Raw genomic sequence first — 14,121 nt, forward strand, 5'->3', positions numbered from 1 at the left:
ACATCCTGGTTCCCCGGCCTCTCATTGGTTTGTATACAAACCAATGAGAGGCCCGGGAACCAGGATGGTGGTTACGAGTAAATGGGCGAGTAAGAACTCTGAACAGGATATGTGTTCATGCATTGCTGTAAAGAGTTGTTAAGACTCCATACTGCCTGACGGGACTCGCGTGTTATACTCTTAATTTGTTGCTAAACATTGTCAGGAGTTTTCGAACCATGATCTATTGCAGGAAATGGTAATTTACGAGAACATGGTGTTTTCCTCCTAGTATATTGCAATATTTATCTGTATTCTGCAAGTGACAGTTAGTTTTATGTGTATCTTACACATTTTACACCCTCGATACTCTGCTTGATGAACGTTGAAGTTGAACTTTATGAATTTACAAGCGATAGTCGACCCCCTATCCAACCATCAGATTACATATTACAAATTGTAACATAAGAGTATACAATAGTATGTTACCATGGCGCAGCTGATTAGTGAGTTACTTACTGAGGCACTCACACAAAGCTGAAGATTCTTCTAACATATATTCCAGATACATGTACACCATTACTGAGAGTGGTATGGGCAAACAGCGCTTTAACTTTGAAGATGAACAACATTCTTACATCACGAGATGTGTAAGTTACTCTTCATGTGTAGATTTTTCTACACTGGATGATTTTTTATTACATTAAATTTGTAAATCATTAGATACTGTCTCAAATGAAACAAAATCACAGTTCTGTCTCTTTCTTTCGGAGTACTGCCATGTTGGACAGATATGGGAGACGGTTCATTCCACATGACATTACGTTCAGAGACTTATGATTGTTTACTTCAGTAATTTATATATCCTGGTGATACTATCTTGAATAAAGCGAAATCAAAGTTCTGTCACATTTTCCCCTAACACTGCCATGTTGGACAGATATGGCTAGACGGTTCAGAACTTTCTGTCCACATATCACGACACTCAGAGACCGATGAATTTTTACTACTGTAAATTGTAAATCCTGCTGATACTATCTTAAATGAAACAAAATCAAAGTTCTCCCTTTCTTTCTTTGCACTGCCATGTTGGATGATATGGCAAGACGGTTCTGCACTGTTCATTCCACATTTCACAACACTCAGAGACTGATGATTGTTCACTATAGTAGTTTGTAAATCTTAAATGAAACAAAATCAAAGTTCTCTCTTTCTTTCCCAGCACTGCCATGTTGGACAGATATGGCGAGACGGTTCTTCACTGTTCTGTTCACATATCACGACGCATCCACGAGCATGGGAACCAGATCGTAATGCAGTGTGCCTGTGCACTTCTCAACTCAGCTGGAGGCCTACTCCACATGAAGAACTTGGACCATGATCGACGGATCCAACCGAAAGACCTTGACACTTGGTGGAGTGGGATCGAGAGCAACATCGCTGACATCCTTTCTGGTGATGATATATGCAACTACTTTGATCTCATCGGTAACTATGATGACAAGGATCTGTACCTCTTTGTGAAGACAGCTGAACACCTGTGTACAATAAATTACCACTGCCGACTTCCTACTGACACTGCCACACACGAGGTTTCATATCAATCAGCAGTCAAGATTCTTTCTAATACTGGAGAGGTAGGATATTTGGCAACTCTTCCTCCAATCCCAAGCTCATTTCAGTGGAAAAAGACCGAGGACACATTGAAGCAAGAAGGGAAGCAGATCCAGTTCAAGATGCTGACGTCGGGGAGAGACTCGAATGCGAAGTCCATGCCGGATAAGATTCGGTATTACTGTACCAAGTATATATCTGCATTTGGCAACCATCAAGGGGGTCATATCTATTTTGGGATTGAAGATACATCTGCCACAGTATTAGGAGAAGCACTGACAGAGGAAGAACAAGCAAAGACAGGTGATGTTTGTTGAATAATGTAACAGGTGGTGCAGTTGGTTGAAACTGATCTCAAACATTACAAATCTCTGACATCATTTCAGCTCAATAATGCAACAAGTAACAACAGTCTGTGGTACACAAGAAAAAATATTGTATTTTCATTTTTGTGAAAGCCTTGGTGTCTGTGGACTGTGTGCTGGCTGATTTGGTGCCTCTCTTAGGGCCCCCCAAAAAAAAAATAATGTCTGTTTCCTATGATACGCTTTTTAAAAATAGGGTAGGTTGGTCGGTTTTATGTTTCTTTTTTTTACCTTTTTTTTTTTAGTAGCACCAGGTGGGCACCTGAGAAGGTCTTCAAGAGTACCATATCATGTAGTGACAATGCCTTCTGATGAAACATTGAAAGATTTCTATATCAAATCATTATTTATGTTATCTATTTGCAGGTTTTGTCAGTGAGAGCCCATTATGCCAATTCAGTGCAATCCGTTTTAACCCTACGTACACTGAAAAACATGAAAATATCATACTTAATTTGGATGAAAATGATGAGTTGAAATGCACTCCAGTCATGATTTTGACTTGGTTAAAAAAGATTTAGTTCGGAGGTGGGGGTGGGTGGGTTTGTAAGGATAGGGTCTGTCGGGTTACCGGAAATGGACATATTTTTGGGGGCCTTAGAGTGTGGATTCAAATCCTTGATCGGACTCATTCTCAGAAAGCTCTCCTGAATACTTTCTTTAGAAAGTGTAATCCCAAATAGAACATGTTTTATTTTTGATGACTTTCTAAAAAGCATTGTGTATTCATAACAGACCGTTGTGGGCTGGGTAATATTTTGTTGGGTTAATGAATGTATAAATGCAAAATACTTGCTTCATAAGCCTGTTAATTGCCTTGGAATCACTATCAGTTACCAACATCAGTGTTAGACAAAATATTGACATGTTTCCTAGCTCAATTACTGATAAAAGAGAAGGCCTGCCCCTACATTGAATGAAACCATTAAATCAGGACTCAGGATAGCTTCATGTTTAAAGCAGGGCTCCAGATAATTTGTCAACATCAGGATTACGTACTCCTTATTTTTTAAATATAGGAGTACTGGAAAAACTTAAGAGTACATTTAGAGTACTGAATGGAATTTAATGGAGTATGTGATCTTGTGTTTTGTTTCATATATGCACCACAACATTGCTACTCTTGTGTAAACAGGTAAAAAAACAATAAAACAATACTTTTTTCAGATAAATACGTCTGTAAATGATTTTAAGACCATACACCATTGCTGTGGTGTGTATCTGCTACGTTTTCTAAATTATTTCCTACTGTATCGTGCGTATTTTCTATCCGTTCATACGCCGATACGGCCCTTGTCTGGTGCCCTGTTAAAGTCACTGAATTCAGCTTGCAAATGAAACTGTTCTCTATGTATATATAATGAATGGTACATGGAGCACTTGGGTAGTATATTTCATAGTTTGACAAGGTGGTATGAAAAGTTTACGAATGTCAAATTAAAAGAACGAATAACACCTCATCCTTATGGCACTATGTCAGATCTTTATGATCAATTTAGGCAATTCAGGGATATTTTAATGTTGTTTCAGTGGAGAAGATAAACAGGAAGATGACAAGTGTGATCTGGGGGGAAGAGGGGTTTGTGGCAGAACGCGGCCGACACTGGGATATTACATTCCACAACATAGATGGCTGTAGTGCCAGGGTGAGTGAGGGTAGTTCACCCAGGAATCATATCATACTGGGGCTAATTCACAAAGCAAATACCCGTGAAGGTCCGGCTTAGAATATTGATCTTCAGTAACCCATGCTTGTTGTAAGAGGCGACCAACAGGATTGGGTGGTCAGGCTCACTGACTTGGTTGACACATGTCATCGTATCCCAATTGTGCAGATCGACGCTCATGCTGTTGATCACTGGATTGTCTGGTCTAGACTCGATTATTTACAGACCGCTGCCATATGGCTGGAATATTGCTGAGTGTGGTGTGAAAATAAACTCACTCACTCACTCACAAAGCAACCTTTACTAAGGTTAACCTTAACTCCCATTCTTTAACATTGCACTAACGTTACCTTAGTGACTTACTTATGTTAAATTGTCAAATGATGCAAGAAAAACTCAGCAACCTGTGCTGGTTGTAAGAGTTGGCCAGATGGATCGTGGGGTCAGGTTTGGTCACCTTGTTGATAGCATGTCCTTGTAACTTGATGGCATGGATCATTGCTTCATAATACTGATCACTTGATTGTCTGGTCCAGAATGCTGTCATACACTAGTATCAGGAATATTCCTGGGTGGAAGAAATAAATATCCAAATAAACTTTAATAGTAGATATTTGAAATGATGTAATTCCAGGAGCGTCGTGTAGTGGTGGTGATATCTGTGTGCAAGTTTCGAGGTGGGGTGTTTACTTCCTGCCCAGAGAGCTACTACCTGGATCAGTCCGGCCAAGTCAAGGCTTTCACTTACAGCCAGTGGAAACTTGCTGTACTGAATCAAGTCAGGGGTAATTATCTCCCTTAGTATTTACTTGATTGTGATGATTTCTGTTCATTATCACTGAATGTATGTTAAATTAGTGATAGCACTACACTGACACTCATATACTGTGTGTGCATTAAGAGACAGTTCTTGAATGAGTTGGGGTGCATGTAGGACTTGAATATGGCCATTCTAGTGAATACTTATGCCCATTAATTTCTTTGTACTCTGATATTATTAAATGCCTAAAATTCACATATTCCCTTGAATGTCTGTTCATTTTGATATACCCGTGAAGATCCGGGTTAGAATTGATCTTCAGTAACTGAAAGAAGCGACTAACGGGATCGGGTGATCAGGCTTGCTGAATAGGTCGACACATGTATCCCAATTACGTAGAGCGATGCTTATGATGTTGGTCACTGGATTGTCTGATCCAGACTCGATTATTTACAGACTGCTGCCATATAGCAGGAATATTGCTGAGTGCTGCGCAAATTGGTAAAACTAAAGGCACGCACTCATTTTGATTTTATGAATACTTCTTTTTTAGCTATTTTCCCCCACACATATTTAATCCCGTCATACATAGAGATTTTCACATGACTGTGTTTTGTGATGGCAAAGAACTTCTTTTAGGAATAAACATTGTATTTTTGTAAACCTTGGCTGTCAAACATCAGTCACACATCAACAAAATGAAAGAAGGTAACAGTTTGCTTGTGAGTCTGTATATAACTTGTCTGATACCAGCTTTATGTGATAAAGTGATGTATGCGGTCCAATGTGTTTGATTCTGTAGATATGTCCAGTGGATAAAAAGACTAAAGGATTTTGTCTCTGTACAGACAAGCCGGAGCTGCACAGTCGGTTCATGAAGCTGCCCTCCACACCCCCAGATCACGGCTGGTGTTTGGGCTCCCTCACACCATACCTGGAGTCAAGGAGAAGGTGTTGAGCTGTAGGTTTTCTCTGTAGCAACTTGCCGGAAGTCTTCAGCAGCCCATGCTAGTCATAAGGGACCGTTCGTAATTTATGGCTGGAGGGGGTGATGGTGATTTTGAGGGGGTCACCCATTTTGTTCTGGGGGGAGGGGGTCAGTTGTACACGTGTACAGGGTGTGTGGGTGTGTGTGGGGTGTGTGTGGGGTTCAGCAATTTTGTACATAGAAATGTTAAATAATTATGCTTAAAAATCATGGGAAAGGGAGGGGGTCATTTGTTTTGTACATGATATGCAGGGGGGTAATTAATTTTGTACATAATTTATTTTAGGGGAGGGGGTGCTCACATTGTACATGCTTCTCCATAAATATCATCATCAACACCCCCAAGCCAAAAATTATGAATGATCCCTAAGAGGATCAAATGGTCATACTTGGTTATTCATGTCACTGCATCCCAATTGTGTATATGTTCCGATAAATCTCCACAAGTACCCTGGATGCATCTATGGCTCGGCCCGATAATTTTATTACCTCCCTTTGCTGGCTCTCCGCATTCTCACAGTAGCCAATCAGCTAAGTCGCTGTTCCAACCAAGCTTGCCAGTGTCAACTAAGATAGCGTCCGCAGCCGCGAAAGTTTGTTCGCAGTGCGACTCAGATATTGGGGGAAATCATACAGACAAATAGACAGGTCTGAAACTTTAAAAAAATATATATGCAAGAACTTCTGCTACCTCCTTCAGAGTACCTCTTCATCAGTTGTGTTGCCAAGTTTAATTGGTTAGATAATTTAAAAAGCGAAAGTGAGTTGTGATTGGTACGCTCAGCTTCCCAGCGTAGACACCTGATTGGATAATAAGCCAGCCAAGGGAGGTAATAAATACATCAGGGTATAGTGAAGATTTATCGGGACGTATACCCTGGAGATTATCGAGGGTGTATTCAATAAGATAATCTCCTAAGTCTTCTGGCTGATTTAAGCTCTTAGCCTATAGTTAAAAAGAAAATTAAGTAGTAGAAAATGTCAAAATTAATCATGGAAACCCGGTGGAGACATTTCAATAGTTCTTGAAGTTTGAGGCTACGGTAGTTCTGTTTGAAGAAGACAGAAATGTTTAATGCATATATTTTTTAAGCAAAATTCAAGATGTACCAGTCGATGACGACTGCCATCACTGGTTCTCAATTTAGTTATCTCAGGCTACCACACAAGCGTGACTTTCAAAGGATGTAGTAGGTTGGATAATTAAGGGTGCATTTATATAAGGCCATCAGTTTGGATAATTACTGTTTCAGTGAGGACAGGATCCAATCTTTATCCCAAGCATTTTGAGAAAACAGTCGGATCAAGAGTCAAGGCTGCCATTAAAGACATCCTGGCAACATTTTCAGCTGAACCTCATCTGGCTCTGGCCTTACACACATTCGGTATTGGAAATGATATGGAATATAGCTCTGACTTTGTTGCAGACATTCTTGTACTCAGTCAATCCTGTGGCCCTCAGTTGTTCTGTGTGGCTGAAGATCTGCCCCGAGATAGGTCTCGTTACTTCAACCGCTGCCAGGTTGTTGCCGAGTCTTTGAAGAATGATTTAGTTCATAAAGGCGGATGTTCTGAGAGATTTGGCATCTGTGTTCATGTTGTCGACATCGACAATCCAGTCTTCCTCCAAGATATTCAGACGGACTTACAAAAGTCCTTGTATCCATCTACCTTCCATGCAGTGAAGATGGACCCGATCTTGACATCTTTGATTGTTGCCATGGCAGCCTACAAGCCTCATGAAGCTGAGACTGGCCAGGAGGATTACTACTTCCTGTTGACGTGCGATCAGTTTGAGCTGCTGTGTCTGCACCAGTTCACCAGGGAATTGTGGGTACACGGTCCTCCAGGAGCAGGGAAGACGGTTGTGGCTCTGCAGATGATCAGAGAACTTCGTCGTCGTGGATACGCGAACATTCTCTATATTGCGGAGAATGAACTGTTGTGCTCATATGTTTCGTAAGTATGCAAATATACATTTGAATATCCCACATCTGTATGCAATAAGAGATCCCATGTATGTTTTGTTATTTTAGGACGTGATGGATTTATTGTCATGTTTCATTCAAAATACTTTAAAAATGTAAGATGGAAGCACAACATTTTTGTGAGCAAACTGTTGAAATTATCTCTGTATGTCAACTGTAGACAGATGTTACATATGTTATATTTGGGATTACACTTTCTCAGTAAGGTACAGATTCTAGTACTTTTTGTGGGTTGAGTCCCCCCCAAAAATACTAGGATCTGTACTTTACTGAGAAAGTGTAATCCCAAATATAACATATGTTACATTTGACCACTTTCTAAAATGGCATTGTGTATTTCATAACTGTAGACAGAAGTGATACACTTAAGTCATGCATGTTTAATTACAATGAGGTAGACTATGAGGGCTGGATTTAAGCATTTAGAACATGCACTGGTCCAACTTGAAACTGCAATATCTATCTTAGTGTTTATACCAACTTGCACCCTGTTATTATCCTGTTGTTCAAAGAACACAGACTTCAGCTGGGAAACAGAATGATGAGTAACTGACTTGTAGCAGCGACTATACAGGCAGTGATTGAATGACACTCAGAGCTCCAGATAAGATTTAGCTCATGTGGGTACTGTACCCACTGTATTTTTTGAGAGTGGGTATTATGAATGTTGAGTGGGTATTTCATTTTCCGTTACCCACTGCTTTCAAATATGTGCTTATTTCAGTCATTTTAATCACCTAAGTATTATGTCATTGAGTAAGTTTACTAAACAGGTATGTTCTGCCTTATGTCATACCTAATCAAAACTAACTTAAATATAATGGAAATGATTTCATAAAAAATCACTCATCCTATACTAACAGTACAACTTGATAGCAATCGATGTCTTTTTCATTATGCAAGAAATTTTTATAAATATATTCCGTATGCATTTGTTTTAAACTTTTTGCACATCTAACATTTTAAATGCGTAATTGGTATGCAACAATTATTTTTCAACGCGTAAATTGAAATTTTCTATGCGTATTTTACCCGGATTCGCAGCTTATCTGGGCCTCTGACACTTACTGTTCATGTCATAAAATTTTATGAAGTAAGATGAGATGATAACATCAAACCCAGATTAACTTATAATTATATACTAAATCATCAGTACCTAAACTCAAGCATTGTATATAACTGTATACTGAGCGGCATGTGCAACCTGTTTTGTGAGGTGCAGGAAGGTAATAACCTAAGGTTGCACCAGGTCCAAGGGAGTTTCATTTCCTGAGTTTGAGCCCTGCTATGTAAACCCTCTATTTCAACGGGGCGGTGGGGTAGCCTAGTGGTTAAAGCGTTCGCTCGTCACGCCGAAGACCCAGGTTCGATTCCCCACATGAGTACAATGTGAGAAGCCCATTTCTGGTGTCCCCCGCCGTGATATAGCTGGAATATTGTTAAAAGCGGCGTAAAACTGAACTCACTCACTCACTCTATTTCAACATATGGACAAAAGGTAAGAGTTCCTTACGTACCCCAACCTAATTTTTAACTATAAACTATAGACTAAACTACAGTGCTTGCTCATCACAAAAATAGGTGGTTGGTATGTAAGGAACTCTCTCCGGACAAAAAGAGGAAACAATAGGACTGCATGGTATTACCAGTATATCGGTATATCGCAATACGCTTTTCAAACGATATGTATTGCAATACTTTTTTGGAGAACGGTATATTAGGTAAAGAGCATATTTGAAGCTTCTGCAATTATCTTTGTGGTTTAAATTGAAATCCACACAGACTTTCATTCACAATGAATGTTTTCCTTCATGATTATGACGAAATGGAATACTGTAATACAATGAATTGTATAATAAAGATAATAAAATCTCTGACTATGCAACCTAATTTTGAGTTTGCTGATATCAGAACCAGAGGCCCAGATAAGCTGCGTATCCGGGTAAAATACGCATAGAAAATTTCCAATTACGCATTGAAAAATAATTGTTGTGGACTAATTACGCATTTAAAATGTTAGATACGCAAAAAGTTTTAAACGAATGCGCACGGAATATATTTATAAAAATCGCTCGCGTAATGACAAAGACATCGATTGCTATCAAGTTGTACTGTTAGTATAGGACAGGTGTTGTACTGTCAGTATAGGATGAGTGATTTTTTATGAAATCATTTCCATTATATTTAAGTTGGTTTTGATTAGGTATGACATAAGGCAGAACATACCTGCTTAGTAAACTTACTCAATGACGTAATACTTAGGTGAGTAAAATGACTGAAATACGCACATATTTGAAAGCAGTGGGTAACGGAAAATGAAATACCCACTCAACATTCATAATACACACTCCAAAAAAATACAGTGGGTACAGTACCCACATGAGCTAAATCTTATCTGGAGCTCTGAGAACCATAGCATATTTGTTTAGGGACTTAGAATGTAGAAAATAGGATCGACATATACAATTAGTGGCACTTACTGTTAAACGCTTAAGCTCCCAATATACAGCAATACGTATCGTAATACAGGTACCTGAATCACAATATATTGCAATACGATTTATTTGCCAATACACAGTCCTAGGAAACACATTGTGATTCTACAGACATTGCAGAGACAATGACTATGGGGGAGAGAGGGGTTGAATTTATATGGTTTATTCCTGGTTCAGAAAAATTCAAATTTAATGTATTCCAATCGTACTGTTTTAAGTCGGTAATTAATCTTTTGTGTTTGTATTTGAATATGAAGTCTGTGAAGTTATTATTGCTGCTGTAAATTTTTAAAACACTTCCCTTCAACATGTTTTGTGTTTGTAGAGTTCAGACATACGACATTAATAAAATAAAACATAGATAACAGTCTGCATGGGTTTTACTAGACTAACAACTAGTCTCAGATTTGAACATATTTTACAGAAAAAACCCAATTCTTGATAAGAAAAAATTAAATAATAATAATAAAGAGCCATGAGACATTTTTCAGAATGAAACTGGAAATCTAGACTTGCCACATATTCTAGACTTGCATGGGCTTTCTTGGATGTATTAGTCTTAGGGCCTGTATGACAGACTAGGTTTTTACGTCCGTGAAACAAATAGTATTGAATTCATTGTTATCTCACAGATTTGTTAAAAGAGTTTAAATGTATTTATTTCCATTACTGTGGGTGCTTCAGGTCCTTTAACCTGTGTGATGTTGTGACGAGGCGAGAGATGATGGACATTGCTCGAGACCCAGGAGAATTCAAAGACCGGTTCTTTTCTGTATGCAATGTTGTGGTGGACGAGGCACAGAACTTCAAGGACCGAGATGGGGACTGGTATTCATTGGCTCAAAGTTTGGCTAGGAACAATTTCCATGACGAACTGGACCACATTAGGGTTATTTTTGGGTGTTCATGGATTATGCTCAAAAAGTTCACAAGTTTAAAGCAGGTTTACCTGGGCTCATTGGGAAAAATAATTACATGTTAAGTGAGATTTCCAGAAACTCGAAAGAAATATATGAATATGCTTCAAAGTTCATGAGGCTGAATGAGCCAAGTGAAGACGACATTTACATGAAAGATTCTCCCCAACTTGGGCACAGTGATACCTCTGGTCCTGGGGTGAGTATCATTAAGTGTGAAAAGTCCTCAGTTGAGGACACTCTGATGAAGGTCATGAGGACATGTGCAGAGGACGGAGTCAAATTAGAGGACATGGCCATTCTACTGGGGAAAAAGATGGATGCTGAGAAGGTGAAAGGCCATTTCAAGGACAAACTTGATGACATGGTTCGAGAAGTGGGGAGGGAGAAGGGTGTAGAGGATAATTTGGAGAGGGTCAAGAGTGGGGTTGGGGGTGATAAGGACTGTGGCAAGGAGGAGCTTGGGAGAGGGAGTATGGGTGGGGTGACAGTTGACACTGTTCGTAGATTCAGTGGGTTAGACAAACCTGTTGTCATTGGTCTGGACCCACACATCAATGAGGAGCATGCAGATATCAACAAGTTCATCGTCAACCTTGCCACACCGCGAGCCAAGCAAGGGCTTGTTATCATTACGACCTCTGATGAGATCTTGAAAAAACTTCAAGCATAGTATATAGATGACACATGGTTGGAGAGAGTCCGTGAATGCAATTTGTTTAGTACTGCAGGTAGGAATATTTCAGGATTTCACTGTCTGGATTACAAAAAATAGTGACAGAAAGCATGAGTAATATTATCCATGCCATAGTCACACTTTCTGACCATCCAATCCACATTTTTTCTTCTTATATGGGGTGGTAGAGTAGCCTGGTGGTTAAAGCATTTACTCATCACCATGAAGACCTGGGTTCGATTCCCCACAAAGTTTCATAAAACCTCACTCACTCACTCACTCCCCCACACACACCTAAGCCCACCACCCACTCACTCACTCACCCACCCAAACCCACTCTTCCACCCACTCACTCAGTGGGTCTTGAGGACCTGATCTTGCCAGGGTTCCTATCATGGCCTCCACTTTGGTTTTGCTCTTGTTGAATTTTGTGTGTAACAACACCCACTTGTTCAAGTTAATGTCAATTTGTTTGTTTGCTCAAATGATGATTCCATCCACAGATTTTTGTTTTAGAATCTTTGTGTTTGTGTGTGTGTTGACAACTTGTCTTCTTCACTATAACTGGTCTCACCTCCTGGTCAGAACTGGGATCAATTAATGGGAAGTCTGATTGATCACAGCTTGAGTCAATCACTCAATCTGGTCCAGTCAACCAAGTGTTAGCCTTGACTTCGACGTTAACTTTGCTTCTTGTCGCTGCGTCAGCAGGATTTGACCCCACTGTTCTGGAGACGATAATCGTCTAATTTTCTCAACGGGATTGGACACATAAGTGCAGAAATGATTCATTTCGTTGCGGATGTATCCAAGTACAACCTTGCTGTTGGTGTAAAACTTGACTGCTTTGAAATCTATATCAAGTTGATCACACATGAACTCGTAAAGTACTACCGATAAGACTGCAGCGCATAACGCTAGTCTGAGCACTGTTGTGTTTCCATGCAATGGGGCAATTTTAGCTTTTAGATATGAAAAAAATGACAAAATCGTAAATTGATCTTACCATATTCAGATAAAACCACCCATATAATTTATTATTTGTCTTTTTTCCATTAAAACATGGTTCTGCAAGCTAAATTAAAGTAGAATTAGACATCTGGAAGAAAAATATCTGCCAAAAATGATAGTTAAAAGAAAAAGATTATATTTTTGTATATCCAGTGGCGTCCATCTTGAAAAATGGTGGCCATCTTGAATTTTTGATTGGCCAACGTTATTTTCTGAACAGGGAGCCCATGGTGAGCGATCATGCCAATTTTGGTGCTTGTATCACAAAGTGAACGATTCGGCCTATTTTGGTCTGTTATCCGCCCTACTAGCTGGAATCTTCTTGCAGTTTTCATGTAACAGAACATGTCTCCAAGATGAAACATCGACTACTTTGGGTTTAGTTCCAAAAGATGTCCTTGAAGGGCAGAGGATGTCATGCACACTATATTTGCAGAGAGTTTTTTTCTATGAGGATGACAAACTTCAAGCAAGGTTACTAGCAAGCAACCATTTGATCTGCTGGGCCCAGACTCAAGGATCAGGACCAGGAAGCTGTTTTAGTAAAAGCAGGGTGGGCAGAAATGGGGTCTTAGTGCATCTCAGCGACCCAAGGGTGATGTTGAAATTTATTGATCTTTTCTCACATTTTTACATTTTTGTTAATGCTTTACGCCAATATTTAACTTTATATACCAGGTATAATGTTGATGTGCACACCATAATATCATACCTATCTTATGTTATTGTTTTATTTATAGATTTTAAATAAATATACATATGGAATGAATTATTCACTTTTGTTGTTTGTTGATATTTTTAGATACTGCAATTAATCAGCTCAGGGTTTAAAAGCGCCCATCACTTATCATGCTTGTGAGAGACTGTTGAGGTGCGCGCTCTGTACACCTTGAACCCAACCTAACAATATGTGAAACCAGTTAATAAGTTCATTTGCTGCAAAATATACATAAAATCGAAAGCAAAATATTCGTTTTATATGGCATGAAGGTTATTTTTGGTCCTTACAGACAATTTCACACCTTGTCATGAAGTGTAGAAAAAGTTGAGAGAAACAGCCATGTAATTGTTTGATGCCCTGTTGTAATAAGACACGAAATCCGAAACAATTTCCATCGCACTAAGGAACGAGGGAGACATGAGCATGTGTAGTGACGGCACTCGGGTGAGTTAGCCTTCGAATCATTACTTTACAAAATTTATGTTGCGTGTGAAAGAGGCTTGAGTGCAAATTCCAGACAAATTTCCATTAGCCCCAAATTTCTACATTAACCCATTTCATAATGTACTTTCGACGTTTTTGGTTTCCCGTTTTGTGTGAAAAAAGTATTAAAATGCAAAAGGAAAAACAACAAATGGTACTCGCGTATTACACCGGTCATGTACCTGCTATATTGGATTAGGTCCCTAACCCTAACCCTAACCCTAACCCCTTACCTAAACCCTAAACCCCTAAACCCTCAGCTAACCCCTAACCCTAACCCTTGAAATAATCCTAATAAATAGAATGCATTGACCGAACCACCGGACATGTACCTACTATATATTGCATTAGGTCCCCAACCCCAACCCTAACCCTAACCCCTAAACCTAACCCTAACCCTAGTCCTAGCCCTAGCCCTAGCCCTAGCCCTAGTCCTAGCCCTAGCCCTAGCCCTAGC

At 39.4% G+C, this 14,121-nt stretch overlaps 1 protein-coding gene across 1 annotated transcript; it reads left to right on the plus strand.

Annotated features, from left to right (window-relative positions):
- Positions 1 to 210: 210 nt before the first annotated feature.
- LOC124282852 (schlafen family member 8-like) lies at positions 211 to 13,229 on the plus strand. Its single transcript, XM_046718884.1, is given in 9 exon segments — positions 211 to 629; positions 1,202 to 1,896; positions 3,489 to 3,604; positions 4,260 to 4,410; positions 5,234 to 5,269; positions 5,272 to 5,346; positions 6,627 to 7,332; positions 10,541 to 10,740; positions 10,743 to 13,229. Coding segments are annotated over 9 exon segments (2,712 nt in total). The 5' UTR covers positions 211 to 600; the 3' UTR covers positions 11,447 to 13,229.
- The last annotated feature ends 892 nt before the right edge of the window (positions 13,230 to 14,121 follow it).

The sequence above is a fragment of the Haliotis rubra genome, unplaced genomic scaffold, assembly GCF_003918875.1.
Source record: "Haliotis rubra isolate DU_JTF1 unplaced genomic scaffold, ASM391887v1 Scf305, whole genome shotgun sequence".
NCBI lineage: Eukaryota > Metazoa > Mollusca > Gastropoda > Lepetellida > Haliotidae > Haliotis > Haliotis rubra.